Below are 20446 nucleotides of genomic sequence, written 5' to 3' on the forward strand. Positions count from 1 at the left end.
TTGAGAAATGTTTTAGATAATTAAATTATATCTGGATTTTACTTAAACAGTGATTCTCTCTTTTGGAAGCCTACACATCTCAAAATTCTCTGTAGCTACTTTTTACCCAATATAGCATGTGTAACATTCATTCCTCAGCATATATCATAGTGATTGAATTTCTGATTCTAAAAATTTTTGATGGCCAGAATTATTGTGGAAGGCAGTTTCTTTCTGCAGCTCGGCTACAGGGAACCAAAGTTGCATGCGTTACTGTGTCTGGTAAACTTCTTGGAAGCAAGCCAGTATGTTCTGGTGAGTTTCCATACATGTAAGCGGTGATCACTAAAAGGCTTGCACAGTATTACAGCTGTTCCAAGACGAGGAAGCGGTGGGAAATTCAGCAGTGAAGCAGCAGCAGCAACAAGCAGCCACAGTGGTAGTAAAGACAGGGCAGGCTCATAGTGAGAGGATTTCACAGTGCGAGGCAGCGAGCGTGCAGCTCCCCATCCTTCTGCCTGAAGGAGGCAAACCCAAACTGTCTGTTGCAGGATTTTTCTAGTTTCGTGTTTATGATGTTAAGTCATGTGATAATACTGTACCACAAGTTGCCAACTTCGCTTTACTCTAGAGAGGATCCTTTGCTGCAGTGCATTTTTTTCTTTTTCTTTCTTTCTTTTTTTTTTCTTGAAAGAGAAAAAATTGTGCAATGTATGTTTATGCCTACACCATGCCGAGGCGGCACTTACCACTAAATAATCTTTGTATCCCTGAGGTAAGATACTGTTTCTGCTTTCCCTGCACAGTGCTGCTGCAGCACGGAGCTGATCCAAACATTCGGAACACTGATGGGAAATCAGCCCTGGACCTGGCAGATCCTTCAGCAAAAGCTGTCCTTACAGGTAAGAAAACAGAGCTGCCCGATTATTTTATCTACTAGCTATTGGATCTATTAGCTTGCTTTTATAAAATCTTTATGGTCTGAATTTTATTTTTTTTCTACTGATAAAAACTCAACAAATATATATGCCATTATCTCTATTATTGATTTGTTATATTAACTGTTTTCGTTAATCGCTGTACTGGCATAAGCATAAGCAATAGGATTGCTTATTATACTTAGAATTTCTGAGAATTACAGCATTAAATGATAACATAATTATTCCTGCTTTAGACTTTTTTTTTTATGGTTTGGATTGTAATTTCCTGTACCTCATCTTCTCAGTTGATTCTTTTGAAGACCTTCACTATTGAGCAAGCAAGGGCATTTGTATTACTTTATAAAAGTAGTTTTGATAGGAAAGACAACCTGCTGCCTTATTGCTTAGATCAATGGTTAAATAAAATATGATGCCGCTCCTCCCTTGCCACTCTGTTTATATTTTTATCATTATCTTCTCCCTTTTACCATGATAGCAAAGTACTTTTTAACTGAGGCAATGGATTACCTTCTTTCTTCAGAGTGAAAAATTTTGGCTTAAGTATTGGTTTTATTAAGGCAAGTGTCAGGAACCAACAAAGAGGAAATGCTGGAATAGAAAGGCTCTCTCAATAACAACATAGGAAATAATGCTATAAGTGATGTGCTATTGAGCAACCGTTTTCACTGATCTTCATTCGCAGAGTGCTGCATTGGATCTATTTTTGTTTTTATTCTCAGCATCTGAGTTCTGCTGCCTTTGCCTTCTTTTACTTAACTGACTTTTGTAATTTGGAGCCTCTGTCACTGCAGTACTCACAGTATTGTTTTAGGTTGTATGAAAGTAAATGACTTTTAGCTTCCTTTTAAATTTGTCCAGGTTTGAAGAAAATAAATCTTTTATTCACTTCTAAGTTGAGTCCATTTTTAACAAAGATTCTGAGGTGAATGGAAAATATCTATATACAGAAAGCTTTGAAAATATGTGGAATTTTGCTTAATTACTCTGCATGGAAAGACAACTTCCCTCAGTGTTAAAATTAACATAATCTCTGCTAAATCAGAGTAATCTGATTTATCTAAATTAATAAGAGCTTAGGTGATTCAGTTGCTGAATCAAGATAACATACACTAGAGGAATAAAGCTATTTTAAACCAGTGTAGATAAGAAGAAATTTAAATATAATTATAAAGTTTTAAATAATGAAATTAAAGTCTGTAGCCTCAGGGCTGCTGTTTAGGTTCTGCAGCCTTTCAGTCTCTTCCTTTAGCAAAGCCCCGGGCAACGATTGCAGCCTTGGAGTGGTCTCTGACCAAAGGAGAAAATTCAGTACTAGAGGGATATTATAAATGCTGACCAAGACTGTCTCTGTATCTGTGTCCTCCATCTGACCTTTCCTTCTCTTCTGTCCTGCCTTGTCCGTTTGTTAGATTTGTCCATTTGTTCATTTAATGCAGCACTGCTTTAGATCCACTTTCACTTTTTTTAAAGACAGTTTGAATATAAGTTATTAACAACAAGAAGCTGTCTTCTAAGTGGAAGTGAATTTCAGGGGAGGTTATACTGGCTGTTGTTAGTTTGGGAAAGAAATTTGGCAGAATAACTCATAGAGACCAAAGCTTCCTGGAGGACAGATACTATGTCTGTTAAACTTCCCTGGAAAAGCATCTAGCACTGTATTTGGCTTAGATAGGAAGATATTAAATTCTTCTTGGTCATAATACTGAGCTCATTAATTGTTTTTTTCAAGAATATGCTCTTTTGGAAATGAAATACAATTTTTCAGATATGATTTAAAAGAAAAGCATTCTAGTGGAAAATATAAGCTAATGATATTTACACACTCGTGTTACATAATGCAGTGAAATATATTCCAAAATGTTTTTCTGCCCATGCAGGTTCTCTTCTAAGCAGTTCTTTCTGATGGAATTATGGTGGAAGTATTATTTCCAAAGTTAAATTTAAAAGATTGAGCAGTGGTAAAAAGAGAATCTTTTGAAAGGAAAGTCTTAATTTAGAGTTATTAGAGATTATTCTAGATGATGTGTCATTATTTTTATGCCAGATGTAGTTGTAGTACCATTACTTAACCTTGAGGGTGAAGTTTCTGTTCTTAATTTTTTTCGTCTTTGGGAATTTAATTGCCAAAGATAACTTACAAAATTTTTTATGTTACTGCTTTTGTGCATTAGCCAAAATTGTGTATAGATATATGTATATTCCTTAAAGGAAATTAACAAAGTGAAAATCTCTCTTACCGAATATTTTAAAATAAATAAATGACTAATACCCTCTTCCGCATAAAGAATGCATGAGTTTTTACAGAGCTGTATAAAACAACAACATACCCTTAGTTTTACAGCTAAGGGACCCCAGCATATAGCCATCTGCTTTGAATAGTGCACTTAGGTATTTTAAAGAGAATAATTAATTGGAAAGACTCGTTAAACTCTTTGTTGAATTATTAAGTGAATGATATGCTTAGAAGAGATCTTGAAGGTTTTTTGTTTGTTTTTGGTTAATGACTGAAGTTCTGGGCAGTCAACTGAAGGACTTGGAGGTGGTTTTGTTTGTTTATTTTTTGTTTTTTAGGAAACAAGGATAGGAAAAGGCTAAACAAGCCTGTGTAAATTTCATTGAAGAGCAGTTTCAGTGTGTTATGATTATGGATTTTTAAAAATTTACTTATTTTGACCTTTTTTCTAGGTATAAAAAATACATTCATTAAGAAATTAGGGGAAATAGGAAAAGTACAAAAAAGAAAAAATTACTCATTATTCTACCACCTATAGAGAACATTCTGGTATAGTTTATTTATAACCTTTTTTTCTTAGTACACACACCCCGCATTCTTCTTTCTCTTTAATCAAATCAGCCTTATACATTACATATTGCTTAATAATCTTTCTTTTTAATTTAGTTATATGAATATTCCCAGAAGGTGCTAAGTATTCTTCTGCAACATGAATTTATAAATTTCATGGTATCCTTCTATGGATATATTTTAGTTTTTTGAACTAATCCTCTAGTATTTACCATTAAGTAGAGTGTTGTCATCCTTTATTCTCCTTGTGAATTTAGAGTTATTTTATCATTTCCATTGGAATTAGGCTTCTTTACCATATTCAGACTTAGCATCCACACACATGTATCTCTCTATTCCTGAATGAAGTATGTGGGGATTTGGTGAACGAGGAGCTTCCTTTTTAAAGGGCTGCGCTGCATGTGGTATTACTTTGCCAGAGCTACAGGTAAATTAAAGGTGGTTGACAAAGGGAGTGTTCATTGAAGAGTATAAGGATGTAGGAGTATTTGTTAATCATGTAAAGGGGATTCTGTGGGGCACAGTGGGAAGTTGGGTCATAAGAAGAGGTGACAGCAGATTGAGGCTGAGAGTTTGGGAAAGGATAGATGGCCAAAGGAGAGTTATCGTTGGTAGAACCGAGGATGACAGGGATGTAAAGTGAGTGAGTTTAGATGGTCACGAGGTTGCCAAGGTAATTCATCCCAGCAGTTTCCTAGTAGATTTAGGGATAGGGGAATAAGGGAGAGGAATATATTTGCACCAAGGTGTCTCAAGAATAAACTTTTGTCTGGATTCATTGCACTTCTGAGGAAATTCTAATCTGTGATTGATGGGCTGGCTCCGTTTCTAGAAGGAATCAGCTGTGGCTCAGGCTAGAGGCAATGTTGAGGGGTCTGGTGTGTGCTTGCGGAGCCTGGTGTGTTAAATCAGCAAGATTTATCTGGAATCCTATCTCTTTTTTGTTGTTGTTCTTCTTCTTCACTGCTTCCTACTGCTTTTCAGATAAAACGAAAGCCTTCAGCATGATGAGCGAAGAGTTAAATGATCTGGACCCTGCCTCGGTAGGTTTGACTGCTAGGTTTTGCTTAAGCCAAAATTTAGGATTCCTTTCTTTTTCTCACGTTTTGAAAGCAACCTATCAGTAATTCAGGTCTACCATACTTTCAAATCCCCAATCCAACCATTTCTTACCAGCTTCACTGCTCTAGCCCTAGTACACGCCTTTCGTCTTTCTTTCATGACAGCGGTAGCTTCATAATGGGTCTCTCTGCCTCCACTATAGCTGGAGTGGTCTTTCTAAAGCATAAATCAGTGCTGTGATTAGAAAATTCATTAATATATTCTCATTACCACTGAATAAAATCCAGACTTCAACCCTAGCCGACCATGATCGGGCCCCTGCCTTGCATATCTCTGATCTTGTCTTGTACTGTGTTCTCCCTGAGCTCTTTGCTTCAGCTACAGCTGTATGCTTGCTGCTCCTCACGCAGATGAAGCCCCTTTCCGTGTCTGGACCAACACATGCTCTTTACTAAAACTGGGACGGTGCCCCAGAACTTCACATGGGTCATCAGTCAAATCTCCACTCAAATGTTTACTCCTCACAGAAGCCTTCTTGTTCTCAATCCCATTAGCTTACTTCATTTTCCTTATGGATTTATTACTTTATTATCTTTATGGATATCTGAAATTGCATTAGTTTGTTGTTGTTATTTTTTTGCTCCAATAGAATAAAAGCTTCACAAGGATTTGGGCTTTTGTCTCTCTTGCTCACTTCATTGTGTCCAGGACTTGGACGAGTCCATGAAACAATTGAATAAATAAGGACATCTAGGGTCTGATTACTGGTCACTGAGGGCAGCATATTTTCCAGGTCCTACAAGTACTCAATAACTATTAATTATTTCACTCTCATGCCATATTGTAATAGTCTTATTAAATTTTCTACTTCTTAAAAATTGTTTTGAATTGCTTATAGTCATGTACACCTCTTAAAACACAGTGCATTAAAGTTTTTCTTTTTTTTAATTGGTGTGATGGGTAAGGTATCTGTTGAGCCTTTTATCAACAGATTTCTTGGTTAGTTCCTTTGCTTGAGAATATTCCAATTCTGGAAAGATCAAACTTCCTGCAGCTGTCACATCAGACTTCCAGATATCAAACCAAGGCCTAATTTTTACTCTTCTTTTTGTTATTGTTTTGTTAATGGGCTGTTTTGCACATCAGCTGTACTAGAGTAGAGCATATTGCCTTTCATGTGTAGTACATTTTTACTATCAGCCTCCATGATTGAAGACAGATTTCTCATGTCCTTAATTTGAACTTAAGGAATTATTTTTATCAGTTATTAGGAAGTGTGATAGTACAGTGTACCTCCTAGAAAACAGACCTTGAAAGGAAATCCCTTACTTTTAAAGAAAAGCAATATGTTTATCCACTTCAGTTTTATTAGGTGAAAATTATTGTTAACATGAATTCCTGATTTTTTAAAAAAATTCCCTTTAGCATTAGAGCAAGAAAGTTAAAAATTGTCATTGAAATAAAACAGTGTGAATACTCATTTTAAAGATGTGTTGAAAATGTTAATTGTTAAGAAAATTTTATTAATGGTTTGATCTGTCTATAATTTTGGACATGAGCAGGAAAATTAAGATTTTGTTATTAAAAGTGATTGCAACACTTTTTTGAAACCTTAAGAATATGAAAAGGACTTAGGAGAGGAATATAAAAGTAGTACCTTTTTAAAAAGACCATATCTGACATAGGTCACCATGATTTAAATTTTAAAGTGTTATTTGCACCTTGAACAAACAGGTCAAAGGTTAACCTGAAGCTAGTTCATTTCTTCTTTTTAGCACCTATTCAGTTCATTTAGTAGTTTTTATTGAATTGTCTTTTAGGTTACTTGCAGCAAGCCAAAGTTTGTTTTAGAAGTTAGCTTTATGTAAAATACAGTAATAATAATAGCAGCTGACAACTCCTGAATGCTTCTGTAAGCCAAGACCTGTTCTAAGGGCATTGAATCCTCATAACACTGGGAGATAGATATTATCACTGTACCTTTTTTTACACCAGAAGTTAGGTTACTTTTACAAGTTCACAGTCCTTAAGGGAAATTTTTGGGATTTGAACTCAAGCAGTTTGGCTCTAGAGTTCAGTATTCTTATATATGCAGAATCAGGTTTTTTAACCTACTCATTCATTTAGAAGGATGTGGTATAAAACATGTTTGAAAAATTGGACTGACCCATAAATTCAGGGTTTAAATTCAATCCGTTAATATAATGTTTCTCTACTTTCTTAGCTTAAAGATTGTTCTTTTCAAAAAGAAGAAAATTTACCTGATTAATATTACCTGCAAGATTTATCATTGTATTATTATAAGAAAATGACTTACTTGGATAATAAATTGATTTATCCAACTTTATAAATGATGTTCTTAAGTCTTTGCTCTGTAGGCAGCAGGCTTGAATAACATTCATTTGAAATATTAAGAAAACAATATTTAGAAGTGTCGTGTTGACTTAAAAAAAAAAAAAAGCACAACGTGAGAGTTGCAAGTTAAGTTTTATTTGGGGCAAAATGAGGACTACAGCCCGGGAGACAGCTAACAGATAACTCTGAGAGATAGCTCTCAGATGACTGAGAAACTGCTCCAAGGAAGTGAGGGGAGGAGCCGGGATATATAGGAGTTTTGCAACAAAAGGACAGGTAGTGAAAAGATTATCTTCAATTAAAGAAAACCAGGTATCTCAAGTTAAGGAATTTAGTGCTTTTCTATGTATGGGAAGATGCAAGAGTCTGGGCTCACTGAAATCATTCCTTTGATATGCACCTCAGCTTTCTGGGGCCAGTATCCTGTATTTTCACAAACTGAGTTTTCTCAGGGCTCACTGCAGGGAGTGGCTGCAGTCTGATGGCTGCTAGATGGCAGGTATTCTTTTCAGCTCTGAGTTTTCTCAGGGCTCACCGGCTCACGTTGGAGGGTTGCAATCCTTGATGACTGTGACATCCTTTGTTTATTGATATGGCAAGAAATATTCCATTTATAAATATTCCATTTATCAGAAGCTATAAGGAAAGATATAATAATCAAAATGTTTGAACTATTCATTTCATAATGAATAAGAGGCAGCTCAAATAATTTAAGTGTGTACGCCTTAAATGAGTTACAGTTAGACATAAATATATGGAATGGGAGAGAATAGAAATTTTCTGTTTAGCTAACCCAGAATTCTAGTATTTCACCCTCTTCCCATCAACCTTTTGTGTAATTAAAGCCAGCAGGCCTACTTTAATGATCATTAAAACCAGCATGATCATTTAACTCATCAAAAATGACATATTTGTGAAGCATAATATCTTGTTAGTGTACTCTGAGAGCAACTGTCATTTTCCCTAGTAAACTGTAGCAATCTTATAGCATTTTCATTGCAATTTATATTAGAGCTTCAACTACAACCAAACTGCTGTTTTAAATGGTTCTTTTAAATTTTCTTATAATAATTAGTTAACATTTGCTTTCTTAAGTAGAACGTGCGACGTTAGAATTCATTAATGCTTTAGTATTGTAAAGGTTAATGAAATTTTCATTAAACTTTTATTTTGACATAATTGTAGGTTCACATGCAGTTGTAAGAAATAATACAGGGAGGTTCCCAGTACCCTCTTTATTATTTTCCCTTAGTGGTAACATCTTGCAAAACTGTAGTATGGTATCACAACCAGAATATTGACATTGATGCACTAAAGATACAAAACAGTTCCATCACCAGAAATACTGATTCTGTAGCTTTCCCTACTTGTAATGTCTTTATTTTGGTATTAGGATAATGCTGGCTTCATAGAATGAATTAGGAAGTGTTCCATCTGCTTTTATTTTCTAGATGAGATTGTTTTCTAGAAGAAATTATTTCTTTTATAAATGTTTGGTAGAATTCACCAGTGAAACCATCTGGGCCTGGTACTTTCTTTTTTGGAAGATTATTATTCATTCAATATCTCTAATAGGTACAGGGCTAATTAGGTTATGTATTTTTTCCTTGTGTGAGTTTTGGTAGCTTATGTCTTTCAAGGAATTTCATCTAAGCTGTCAGATTTCTGTGTGTAGAGTTGTTTGTAGTTTTCTTTTGTTAGATACCTTTTAATGTCTGCAGAATTTGTAGTGATAGCCTCTGTTGCATTCCTGATAATTGGTAATTTGTGTTTTCTCTTCTGTGTTACTAGTGTTTCCTAGAAGTTTGTCAGTTTTATTGACCCTTTTCAAAGAACTAAGTCATTGTTTCATTGATTTTTTTTTTCAGTTATGTTGATTTCTGTTCTTATGTTTATTATTTCCTTCTGCTTACTTTGGGCTTATTTCACTCTTTTTCTTGGGGTGGTAGTTTAGAAAATTGATTTGAGACTTTTCCTCTTTTCTGATATATGCATTTAGTGCTATAAATTTCCCTCTAAGTACTACTTTGGCTGTATTCCACAAATTTTGATACGTTCTATTTTTATTTTCATTCAGTTCAATATATTCTTTTTTAATTCTCGAGACTTTCTCTTTAAACCATGGTTAAATACTTTCTCTTTAAACCATGGTTAAATACTTTCTCTTTAACCCATGGTTAAATATTTAGTGGATGTATGTTGTTTAGAATCTAAGTGTTTGGAGATTTTTCTATTACCTTTTTGATATACCTTCTAGTTTGATTCGATTGTGGTTGGACAACACTTGTTACGTTTTCAGTTCTTTTCATTAAAAAATTTTTGTTTTATGGCCCAGAATGTGGTCTATGTTGGTATATGTTAAATGGGCATGTAAAAAGAATGTGTTTTGGCTGTTGTTGGATGGAGCGTTCTATAAATGTCTGTTCCATTCTGTTCGTTGATGGTGTTATTGAGTCCTTCTCTATCCTTGCTGATCTTTTCCCCACATGGCCTTGATTGACATCACAGGAGGAGAAGAGGGTTGACTTCATTACCATTGGGCTGTAGTGAAAGTTTGTGGCAGTCTGTGGTCTCCACCAACACTGTGGTGAGGAGGGGCTAATTGTTACCTGGCAGAGATAAAGTCTTGTTTCCTAGTGAGCTTGCAAATTTAGACTCATCGCAGGCCTTTGCTTCGTGAGTAGGGGTAGAGCCACAGTTTTTTTGTTTTTGTTTTTGGGGTTTTTTTTGTTTTTTGTTTTTTGTAGTATTTGACTGGAAGAGGCAGTTATTGTCTAAAGGTTTTCTGTCATGCCAGACTTTCCCTTTCTTGGCCCTTTGGCTTGGGAGAACAGACTTTTGTTTGTCTGCACCTATTGGCATTTTCTGAGTTGTCAGCTTCTTCAGCTCTTAAGTCTGTATATATGGGGCAAAAAGGACTTGAGAACTCACCACCATGAGTCATTCCTTGCGTACCAAGGTCCTTAACTGGTCTGCCTTCTTCTGTCCACCATTGAGAGTCTTCTTATATATATTTTACATATGATGTCCAGGTTTTTTTAGGTGTACTTGGTGGGAAGAATACAGAAAAGTACATCTACTCCATTTTCCTAGAAGTCTTGAAACTATTTTTGATCAGTTATTACTATTTGCAATCAGTCATTTCTCATATGTATACTCTGAGGATTTAAGCATTGAGTGTAACTACATCAACAATAGGAATTTCGGTGGCATGCTTATTTTTCTAAATCTACCTGCTGATCAGAAACCTATATTTAAGCAACTGTGAGTTATGAGGGGTATGATTGGACTCTCAGTACTATTCACATAGTACTGCAGAGAACTTAATTGTTTAATGCATTAGCTTTTTATAGGTGAATAAAAAGCAAAATTATGATTTTAGCGTTTACAGCTGAAATAATTGTGACTAAAAGTAAAAGTTATCAACAGCTTGGTAACTGGTAGATAAGCCCATAGTCCCCTCCTTCATGATCTTCTTTCTGTGCTGTTCATTATTTCCATTTACTCTTTGGCTCAGCCCTAAGGTTGGAATAGCCCAGTAGCCAGTATTTTCCTAGTTTATCTAACGTAGGAGAGTTATTTTTCTGAAACTTTAAAAAGTCATTGAAACACATATCATGAGGCTTTATTATTTAAAAAATGAGGTGTCCCTGAATAGTGGAATAAAGGGAGTAATTGGTAATTATTTAGGATTAAAGAGGCTCTGTAATTAAAGTAACTAACTTAGTATTGGAGAGTTTACTGATGGAATTTTTGCAGAATACCATCTTTTCCTGCTGTACTCCAGCTTTGTCAGTGTCCCTGCCTTACCTTACTCATTCATAAGGCTGAGGAAATTGGAGCAGGGTGTGATGGTGCAAAAAAATATAGGTTGACCTAAAACAAAAACCTTCTTTGAACAGATACCCACTTTTGTGCCTGGTGTTTTCTAGCAGAACTTACCTTACACCTACATTTTCCTACCTTCCAACATGCTGGTTAAGCAGATATCAATGAGGAACATGTGCTAGCTGGTAGGAAGAAGCGAATGAGCTGTGTATACCCATTTGCTTACGGAGCAGTTTCTCAAAGCTTTGGACTAGAATGGTTGTTGATGACCTAGGAGGCACTGTGCTCTTCCTAACCCTTTCCCCACTTTATGGAGGAAAAGCTATCACTAGCAGCAGGTTCGTGGCCATACTGCAAGACTGCAGCACTGGCTATATAGCACAGTTACACGAATTTTTGGAATCAAGAATATCTGCATTGGAATGTCAGTTCCAATGGTTCTGAGCGTGGCTGTTGATAGATAAATTATTACTTGGGGAAAACAGTAACTATACAGTGGAGAAATCTGATAATACCCTTACTGGGGAAGCAAAATTAATATAATCAGTGAGAGTCAGATAAACCTTGCATGCTGTCAGATGTAATACCTGAGAAGGACACAACATCTCTCATGTTGTATTCTAGCCAGGGATGCATAACTAAATCTCACAGGGAGACATTAGACAAACACAAATTTAGGTGCATTCTACAAAATAATTGGCCTGTATTTTTCAAAAATGTCAATGTCATGAAAGACCAAAGGCTGAGGAATTATTTCAAATTAAAAGAGATTAAAGAGACATGACAACTAAATGCAAAATACATGATCCTGGACTGGAGGGGGAAAATGCTATAAAGGATATTATTGGAACAATAACAAAATTGGAATATGTACACTCTGTTAGATAAAAGTATTGTACTAATGTTAAATTTCCTGAATTTAATTACTGTACAGTGCTTACATAAGAAAATATCCACGTTTTTAGGAAATAAACACTGAAGTAATAAAAGGCAAAGAGACATGATGTATTGCAACCTTCTGAAATGGTTTAGAAAAATCATTTATTGCTTCTACATACATACATAGAGATATAGAGGGGAAAGAGAGAGAGGATATAAAGAACATGGACAAAATATTAAAAATTGGTGAGTCTGGGCAAAGAGTATATAGGAATTCTCTGTACCTATTTTGCAGTTTTTCTCTGTGTTTGAAATTATTTCAAATGAAAAGACTTTAAAAATTATCACTCTGGGCAAAAAAAAATGTGGCAGTTTGGTTAATAAATTATATGGTCACCCTGTACTATTTTTTTCTACTTTTCATCCTCATATAGTCTCATTTTTTGAATTACTAATGTTTAGGGAACGCTCAATCTTTTTTTTTTTCCTTTACATTTTACTTTTTTTTTTTTTTTTTAATCTTTTGGCTGCACTGCGCGGCATGTGGGATCTTAGTTCCCCGACTAGGGATCGAACCCATGCCGCCTGCATTGGGAGGTGGATTCTTAACCACTGGACCACCAGGGAAGTCCCCTCTTTACATTTTACTTTTAGCTACATTGGTGTCCTTTTCTGTTTATTACTGCGTCAAAATTAAATGCTTGTTTCTTTTCTATGGATAAAGTTTCCTTGTTTTAGATCAGAACACCATCTTATGGGCATTGTTAGAATTTTTAACTTTCCTTGTTTTCTGTCTTGTTCTGAAGGAAACTCTTGGGCATTAAATTTGTTGAGATTGTTTTGAAACAAATATTATCTGTACCCTTTTGTCTTTTCTCCCCCACCCCCCACCCCAAGACCACAATGTTCCTGTTTGGGTGAGAGTATATTCACTCTGGTTGGTTGAGGATACATGACCTTAGTGGGCACAAGGTGGGTACTAACTATTTCCTAGGAAGCTTTTTAATCAGGTTAGCCTTCTTGCGCTTCTGACTGTGATAGGTACGTGAACAGTATTTTCTTTTCTCAGGGAAAGGATCAGGTTTACTTAGAGTGTCAATAACTTAGAGTGTCTTAAAATTATGTGTTTGATAATCAGCCTCTGACAGTTTTAGAATTGCTAGATTTCTTTTCATGTGGACATTGAAAGTCATCTGAATTGATAGTCTGACAGGGCATGGAGAGAAATACAGTGAATTATGTGCTCAAGTGTTTCTGAATGAAAGTGGGAAATATAATCAGAAATAACAATGAGTATTGTTTTTTATATGTGGGAATTTCTTTTAAAAGAAGTAGTTATTAGGAGATTAATTAGACAGGAAATCAGTACTAGATAAGGAATGCTTTACAAATAGGCTGTCCTTTGATTTGTGGATTATCAAAACTCGTCATCTCCAGTTTGTATCTCTTTTCTTTCTGAGGTGGAGTAACATTCTGTGTATGAGTTTTTGTTTATGTTCTTTCCCTCATGTTTTTTTCTTTGTGGGGAAAAATTCATTGCTCCTTATAATTCTAGTTATATGTATTTGGCTTCAGTGTTTGGAAATAGGCCCCAGTGAGTGAAGAAGAATCTTTTTTTCTCTATTGATGTTCTAATCTTCCCATATGTTGTTTTTCTATTATTCTATTACCCTCCATTACACTGAAATGAATGCAAAATGAATGATATATTGCTTATGACAAGATATAAAAATGACTCTTGTTTTTAAGAAGTTATTAGAATGCCAGTGGCAGTAACAGACAGACATGGGAGAGTATCCTATTCTCCAGAAGAGCAACCGATTTTGTGAACTTGTTTGCAAAATAAGTCTTCTTTCATTTTTAAAACCTAATAAGGAAAAATAAAATAACTGCTTGCCTATATTCTTTGTAAAACAGAAACAAAAACATACCAAATAGTAATATTAATGATGGTTTATAGAAGAAAAGGCTAGCCAAGAATGTAGAAGGAAAAGAAATTCGATTAAGAATGGAAGCAATATTTAGATGTTTTATGCTTAGTACCATCATACCAGAAGTTTGTGATTTTACTCATTTCTTTCTTTTAAGGGTATATTTTTATACATACTCTTCTTGATATTTTAATTCTTAACCAGAGAACATTTGACATTTAAAGGACTAGGACTTCTTAGAAAGTTCTTGGATCCTTTTATATTTCCCTATGTTTACCTTAATCATGGCTCTCAGTGTCAATGTTACTTACTGTCTCCATTATTTAAAGTACACTTTGGGCCAAATATCATGCTTAAATGTTGTGGGTAATACTTTGAATTATTGTGGGTTTTGGACCTAAAGATCTTCTAATCTCCTGGAGAAGAAACTAGCCATGCTCATACAGACACACACATACATTTTACATGATGACTTTTTTCTTTTCAGAACAAAAGAATAATGTTACTGAATGATAGTTTATATATTTTGTTTCTGAAAGAAAAGAAAACGGCAAACATTATTCGAAATACTTTTTTTCTTTAGGTCCTTATGTGATGCTTTTCAGAGAAAAATGGTTAACAAAAGTTGAGATGCTCTTTTTAAACATGATTTGACCAAAGAATGAAAGTAAAGATAGTCTTTCCTAAGAAATATTTGAAAATGTGAAGTAGAAAATTCTTTTAAATGTGTTAGAAGCTATAAGAGCAGAAAGGAGAATGGCATATTTTTTGGAATAGAAAAAATAGGAAGTGAATGTACATACATTGTAAAATTGGTGCCCAGATCACAGAGCTAAAGAACATTTAAAGGAATGAATGATTGCAAACTTTCTATAAACCTAGTTAAAGAGATGGAAATGAGGTAGCTATGTCCTGAGAATTTTACTCGTAGAGAATAAAGTGAGAAAAGTCCTTAAGAAGCTACAGAGATTGCAGAAAGACAGGTTTACAAAATGGCTGCCTTCCAACAGCGTTTCTGTCAAAACAAATGGTTGTCTTACCCACTTCTGTTAACTTTTTTCCTATGAACCGGAGTTGAAAAATATTGCTAGACTTTTATCATCACACTTTGCCAATAGATTTGCATTGTCCAGTAGTGTGATATAATTGTGTAAATGTTCTCAATGTTGTTATTTAAAGCAAATCAGAATGCTACTTTATAGATTCTTTAAGGTTAAAATTCAGGAACACTAGTCTATTTTTAAAAATAAACCTATCTTTAATTGGTCTGAAAATCAATTAAGCTTTCAAGTAACCCACATTTACAAACTGTAAGTTGTTTAAACATACGGAGAACAGCTTATGAAAAGTTTTTATTGGTAGGATGTGAGAGCAGCTTTCTTTTGATTTTGACCAATCATTTCTCTGTGGGCTAAAAGAAATGAAACGTACTTTTTCAATTGAAATGATGAAAGTATATATGATCACTTTACAATGTATTTATTACATAGTAGATTTTTTTTTTCATTCTACTGTATAATCTTTTTCACTAATTCCTTATTTGTTTGGTTATTTGGGTTTTCCTAAGTATTTTTCAATGAAAGACCTTGTATCTTTTAATGATGTAGGATAACATAACGTGTATTTACTATGTTTTATGTGTTTAATGAAGTTAAATAACTTTTGTATTTACCTGATTTAATTAAGTGAGCTTAATTAACCAGTGAGGCTATTCCTCAGAAACTATGGTGAGTTCTTAGTGTCATAATTAGGGAATTTTGCTTTGTGTTATGAGTCTCCTGCTGTAAGGGCGTGAATTGAAGAAGGTGCAGAAGCAGAAGGACTTCTTTGAGTACTTGCAGTCCCTATACTTAGAATTTTTCATTCATTTTCCTTAAGACACTCATTTACATATATGTCTTCCAGTAGACTCTATAAAGCTTGATGTCCCAACACAATTAGGAAAGATCAAGAGCAGTGGGAGATGTGCTTTTTATGTATTCAACAAAGGATAATTGCAGAAAAGCACCGCGGACCTCTGTAAATCTTTCCCACTACATCTGAATTCTTTAGCTGAAGAGTACTTATGCAGGGAATATATCAAAAGATCTCTCTGGTAATTTTGGTATTCCTACATCTTGATCATGCCAAGATTAGGTTTATCCTTATATACCTGGCTATATTATTTGAATTATTTATTGGAGAATCGTTCACCCCTTGAACATTTTTAGTTAGACTATAATATTGGAAAGGAACTAAATCACTGCCGCCATTACATTCAATAATCTATTGGTTGTATGGATGGCAATGATAGACAATTAAATTTGGCACAGTAAGAGTTCCCAAAGACAAGTTTATTATTTTTTTCACTTGTAAATTTTTGCTCAGCTAATCAGTAGAAATAATTTTTTCATTATCAATTAAATGTTCTTTTTGAGAAAGAAGATAACACCTTATAAATGGGAACTGTTGTGACACATCTAGGCCACAGACAAAAACAAGGTCATTGTGAACTCACAACATAGCAAACATCTTCCTCAACTGGCTAATATAAGTGACAGTTGCTTTTTTACCCAGCCATAGAATTGCCCCCTTTTCTAATGGCATACAATCTAGAACAAACCTTCGCTTCCTTATATCCTCCCCTGAAATCTCTTAACTAAGCTCAAAAGCTATAATGGATTCTAACATACTCTTACTGAGGTGCCTATGTTCCCCATGGCCTGTGTTCTCCCTCACTGTAACAAGAAACGTCCCAACTTGTTCAACGACAGCTGTGTTCCTAGTGGTCTTTGGCTGGAGGGCATCGACACTTTCCTTAAAGATATTTCTTAAGGTACAGATTATTCCCCTAACACTTAAAAGTCGAATGCTTTGTTAACTTTTTGTGTATATATATTCAATTCAGCGTGTTTGTTAGTACTTACGTGTTCAGACATTTTGATAGTTGTTAAGTATGTAAGGATAAATAAGACACTGTCTCTGCGCTCTAGGAAATTTCAAACTGAGCGATTGTTGTATTTTCATGTGTTAATGACAGTGAGTCTGATTTATTTATAAGTCTCTTTCCTTTATAGATTATACTCATTTTTACCATGTTTCAACTGAAGGCAAAAGAAAATGCTTGAAAATTTGTTAACTTTGTGTAGGGTATGGAATTCTGGTTACCTTTGCCTAATACCTTGACAAGGGCTAAATTTTTGGAATTTATTCACAAGAACTCTAGTGCTACAGAGTTTATAAAATAAACTCTTACTGAGAATGCATTTGTGTGTATGTGTGTGTGTGAGAGAGAAAAAGAGACAGGGAGAGACTGAGAGAGACATTTACTTTGTAACTCAGTCATAATGATCTACACAGAACCACCTGATGGCCAGTTTTGATGATATAGTATGTGCCTTTCCTAAAAGAACTTCTGGAATTACTGTTAGTTCCAACATCTGCCACAGGATATATCTATCTCCACAAGTCATTTTCAGTAAGATGTGAAAGTTTCTCAGTTCAGTCTATGTCATGAAAACTATAGATCTTCATCTGACACAAAGAGAATGAATCTTAAAGTGTTTCTTAGTTTCACTCTTCAACAAATAACCTTGCCAAGTCTTCTTATATTCCAAGGCAAATCAGTGGGCTGCTGGGATTTAAAATTTTTAACACTTCCAAACAGCTACAGATATTTCTTTACAAACTGCATATAGAAATGTTTGCCTTAAGTCTTTTAAGATTATCAAGATGAGAAAACATTAGGCTGTCAAGAAGCTGAAAATAGCTTACTGAAATTTTATACTAACTCGCTCTTAGGTAGTCCTTGTCAGGATTCTTGGGTAATTATTTGCAGAAGCCTTTATACAAATGGCTGCTTCTATCAATTAAGCCACATTTACTCAAAATGAATACATAGTATTTTTTGCTAGCACAGAATGAGAGATTATGTATGGGAAGAATCATTTTCAGTATTTGAATGGTGCTAGTTACCCTTAACTATAGCTTTCTCCAAAATGGATGGCTATTATTACATAATCACAAATTAGAAATGTTAAATTATTTGAAGTAATTATCTACTTTTGTCACACCAAGATTTTTACAAACATTACTTTAGGTTTATTTGTGTCTGTATGCTATTTGGGCTGGGGACAAATAATTTGAGATGGTGGCGGGTGGGTCAGAATAATGTCATCTTTCATAAACACGACTAGCCATGAACTATCATAGCTGTAATTTGTCAGACTGTTCCCTTTATGTATAAAATAAGTTTTTTAATGTTGTCCTTGAAATAAGACTCAGTTTATTTTAGTTTAGAATATTGAATACCATTTTTTTCTTTCATTTTTTTAGCTCTAATTTCTCATCAGGTCATTTCTGGAGATATTTTAAACTCTCTATTTAAAATGTATAATGGTACCTTTAGTAAAAACATGTTATCTCTTTCTAGCATATATAAACCTTGGTTTATAACTGCAAAGAAAATATGACTAAGTAAATGTACATACTTTAGTGTCTCATAAAAATGTATGTAAACTCAAATCAAAATACAGAAAATGTATTGTTTTTACCTCTTTTGGAGGACTGCTATCACTAACAGCCTGCTAAAAGTATACAGTTACTGTACTTCTTTCTACCCTATTGTCATAAAGCAGCTGATTATACTATACTCCCATAGTAGTAATAAAAAATGAATATTTTATCAAATTTATTTTTATATAAATGTTAAGTCAGTGAAATGAAAACACAGGTCAAGGAAAAACCAAAATCAGCTTTATTAAACATAATTTAATATGAGAAATTTTGATAGGTTTGCTTTTTACCATATTTTTAAGTCATTTACAGAAGCTTGGGAAGTCAGTTTTTATTAAAAAATGTTTGCATTAGACATAGTCTTGAAAAGAAACATAAAAGAAATATATGGTAATACCACTTCACACCCATTAGGATAGCTACTATTTTTAAAAAAATGAAAGAGAAAAAATAAATATTAACGAGAATGTGGAGAAATTGGAACCCTTGTGCACTGTTGGTGGGGAAGTAAATGATGCAGTGACTGTGAAAAACAGTATGGAGTTTCCTCAAAAATAAAAATAGAATGACTATGATTCAACAGTTCAACTTCTGGGTATGTATTCAAAAGAACTGAAAGCAGAGACTCAAAGGAATATTTGTACACTCATGTTCATAGTAGCATTATTATAGCCAAAAGGTGGAGGCAACTCAACTGTCCATCAAGAAATGAGTGGATAAACTAAATGTGGTCTATTCATAAAATGGAGTTTTATTCAGCCTTATAAAGGCCTACCATTCATAAGCCCATATTCTCCTAGAGAGAGAAAAGTAAGTTCTTTGCATAACATAAAGGACTAAATGCTTGATTCGTTTACTATTGCTATTTATTTATTTTCTTATACTAATTCAAATAGCTCTCCCCTCAAAACTATTTGCCTTGCTTTCAGGAATAAAAGATATGTTCGAAAAAAAGCTAAAAAGTAATAGCCAGCCAAACTTTTACTGGAAAGTACTGTTATATGTATATGCTTATAATAATTTTTTTTGACTGAATTAAAAGCATAACATTTTCATTCAACAATTTCAGGTTGCCACATCAGATTTTGTGTTTGCTCATTCTGATTTATTTATAATGCAGTTTTCTAAATCTGTATCCTAATCCTGTTCTGTTGGTTTTTTTCAGGGGTTTCCTATGTAACCTCATAACACTTGCATTTTTAATTCTAAGCTTAGATACAGTAGACTCCTCTGTTGTTGCAGTGGAGCTTCCTCTGGATAAGACATTCCTTTTAGGAAACACAGGTGTCTCCAGGGATGGGAACGTGGATTAGGTATTCCTCTTTTTTAAAATACATTGAGCACTTCTGGAGATATGAGAAAGAGTATAAAATATGGTCCCTGACTTCAAGGGGTTCAAGTTAGGCAGGGAAGACAGACCCACAATTATTTTTCATACAATATAGAAAGTGTTATGGAGCACAGAGGAAGGTGCAGTTGATTCTCTGCAGGAATTACTAAAGCCAAGAACTCAGCATTTACTGCACCTGGGTTGTTCTCCGTCCTCTTTTGAGACTTAGTATTTTCTATCTAACATTTTTATGTATTTTTCCATTTAGAATATATTGTTTTTCTGTACTTTTGATCAGTAGTGTCAAAAGAATATGGCCTAGACTAAAACCAAATGATCTTATTCAGTTTCACTCCCCAGTTACTTCTGAGTCATCTGTAAGCTTGGCAGAAAATAAATGCAATAAGCAAACTAAGCAAAAGGAAAAAAAAATAAAATTCTTCTTTAGCTTGTTCTCAGCAAGAACAGTATCATTCTACCTAATAGATAGCACTTTCTTCTGAATCCATCAGGAGGCATCAAGTGATCAGAATCATTATTCAGAACTTGAACACAGTAAGTTACTGGCTAGAATGAGGGTAAAAGTGAGTTTGCCTGTGTGCACACACTGGTTTGCTAGTTGTTTTTTAAAGTTAGAGCATGTATAACCTTGGAACCTTCTCCTGAAGATGGTAATAGGTAGTTGCTGATTTGAGTTTCAAATGTGCCCTTTCTTTAATTTTTCTAAGATACTAATTAATATCTTGCTGCTAAAGAAGCAAGAAAAAAGGAAAAGGAAATATATATCTCCAATCTACAAATCGTAGATTTCTGTGCTTTATTTAGTGTTTAGCTGATACACTGG

The 20446-nt window shown here is 34.4% G+C and overlaps 1 protein-coding gene across 1 annotated transcript in view; it reads left to right on the top strand.

Annotated features, from left to right (window-relative positions):
* The window catches only part of TNKS (tankyrase), a 181763-nt gene that overhangs the window by 47421 nt on the left and 113896 nt on the right, over nt 1–20446 (top strand). Inside the window, exon 3 of the mRNA XM_059909207.1 lies at nt 786–881. Within this exon, the coding sequence (XP_059765190.1) occupies nt 786–881 (96 nt within the window). The remainder of the gene's footprint in view (nt 1–785; nt 882–20446) is intronic.

The sequence above is a fragment of the Balaenoptera ricei genome, chromosome 21 (assembly GCF_028023285.1).
Source record: "Balaenoptera ricei isolate mBalRic1 chromosome 21, mBalRic1.hap2, whole genome shotgun sequence".
Classification (NCBI taxonomy): Eukaryota; Metazoa; Chordata; class Mammalia; order Artiodactyla; family Balaenopteridae; genus Balaenoptera; species Balaenoptera ricei.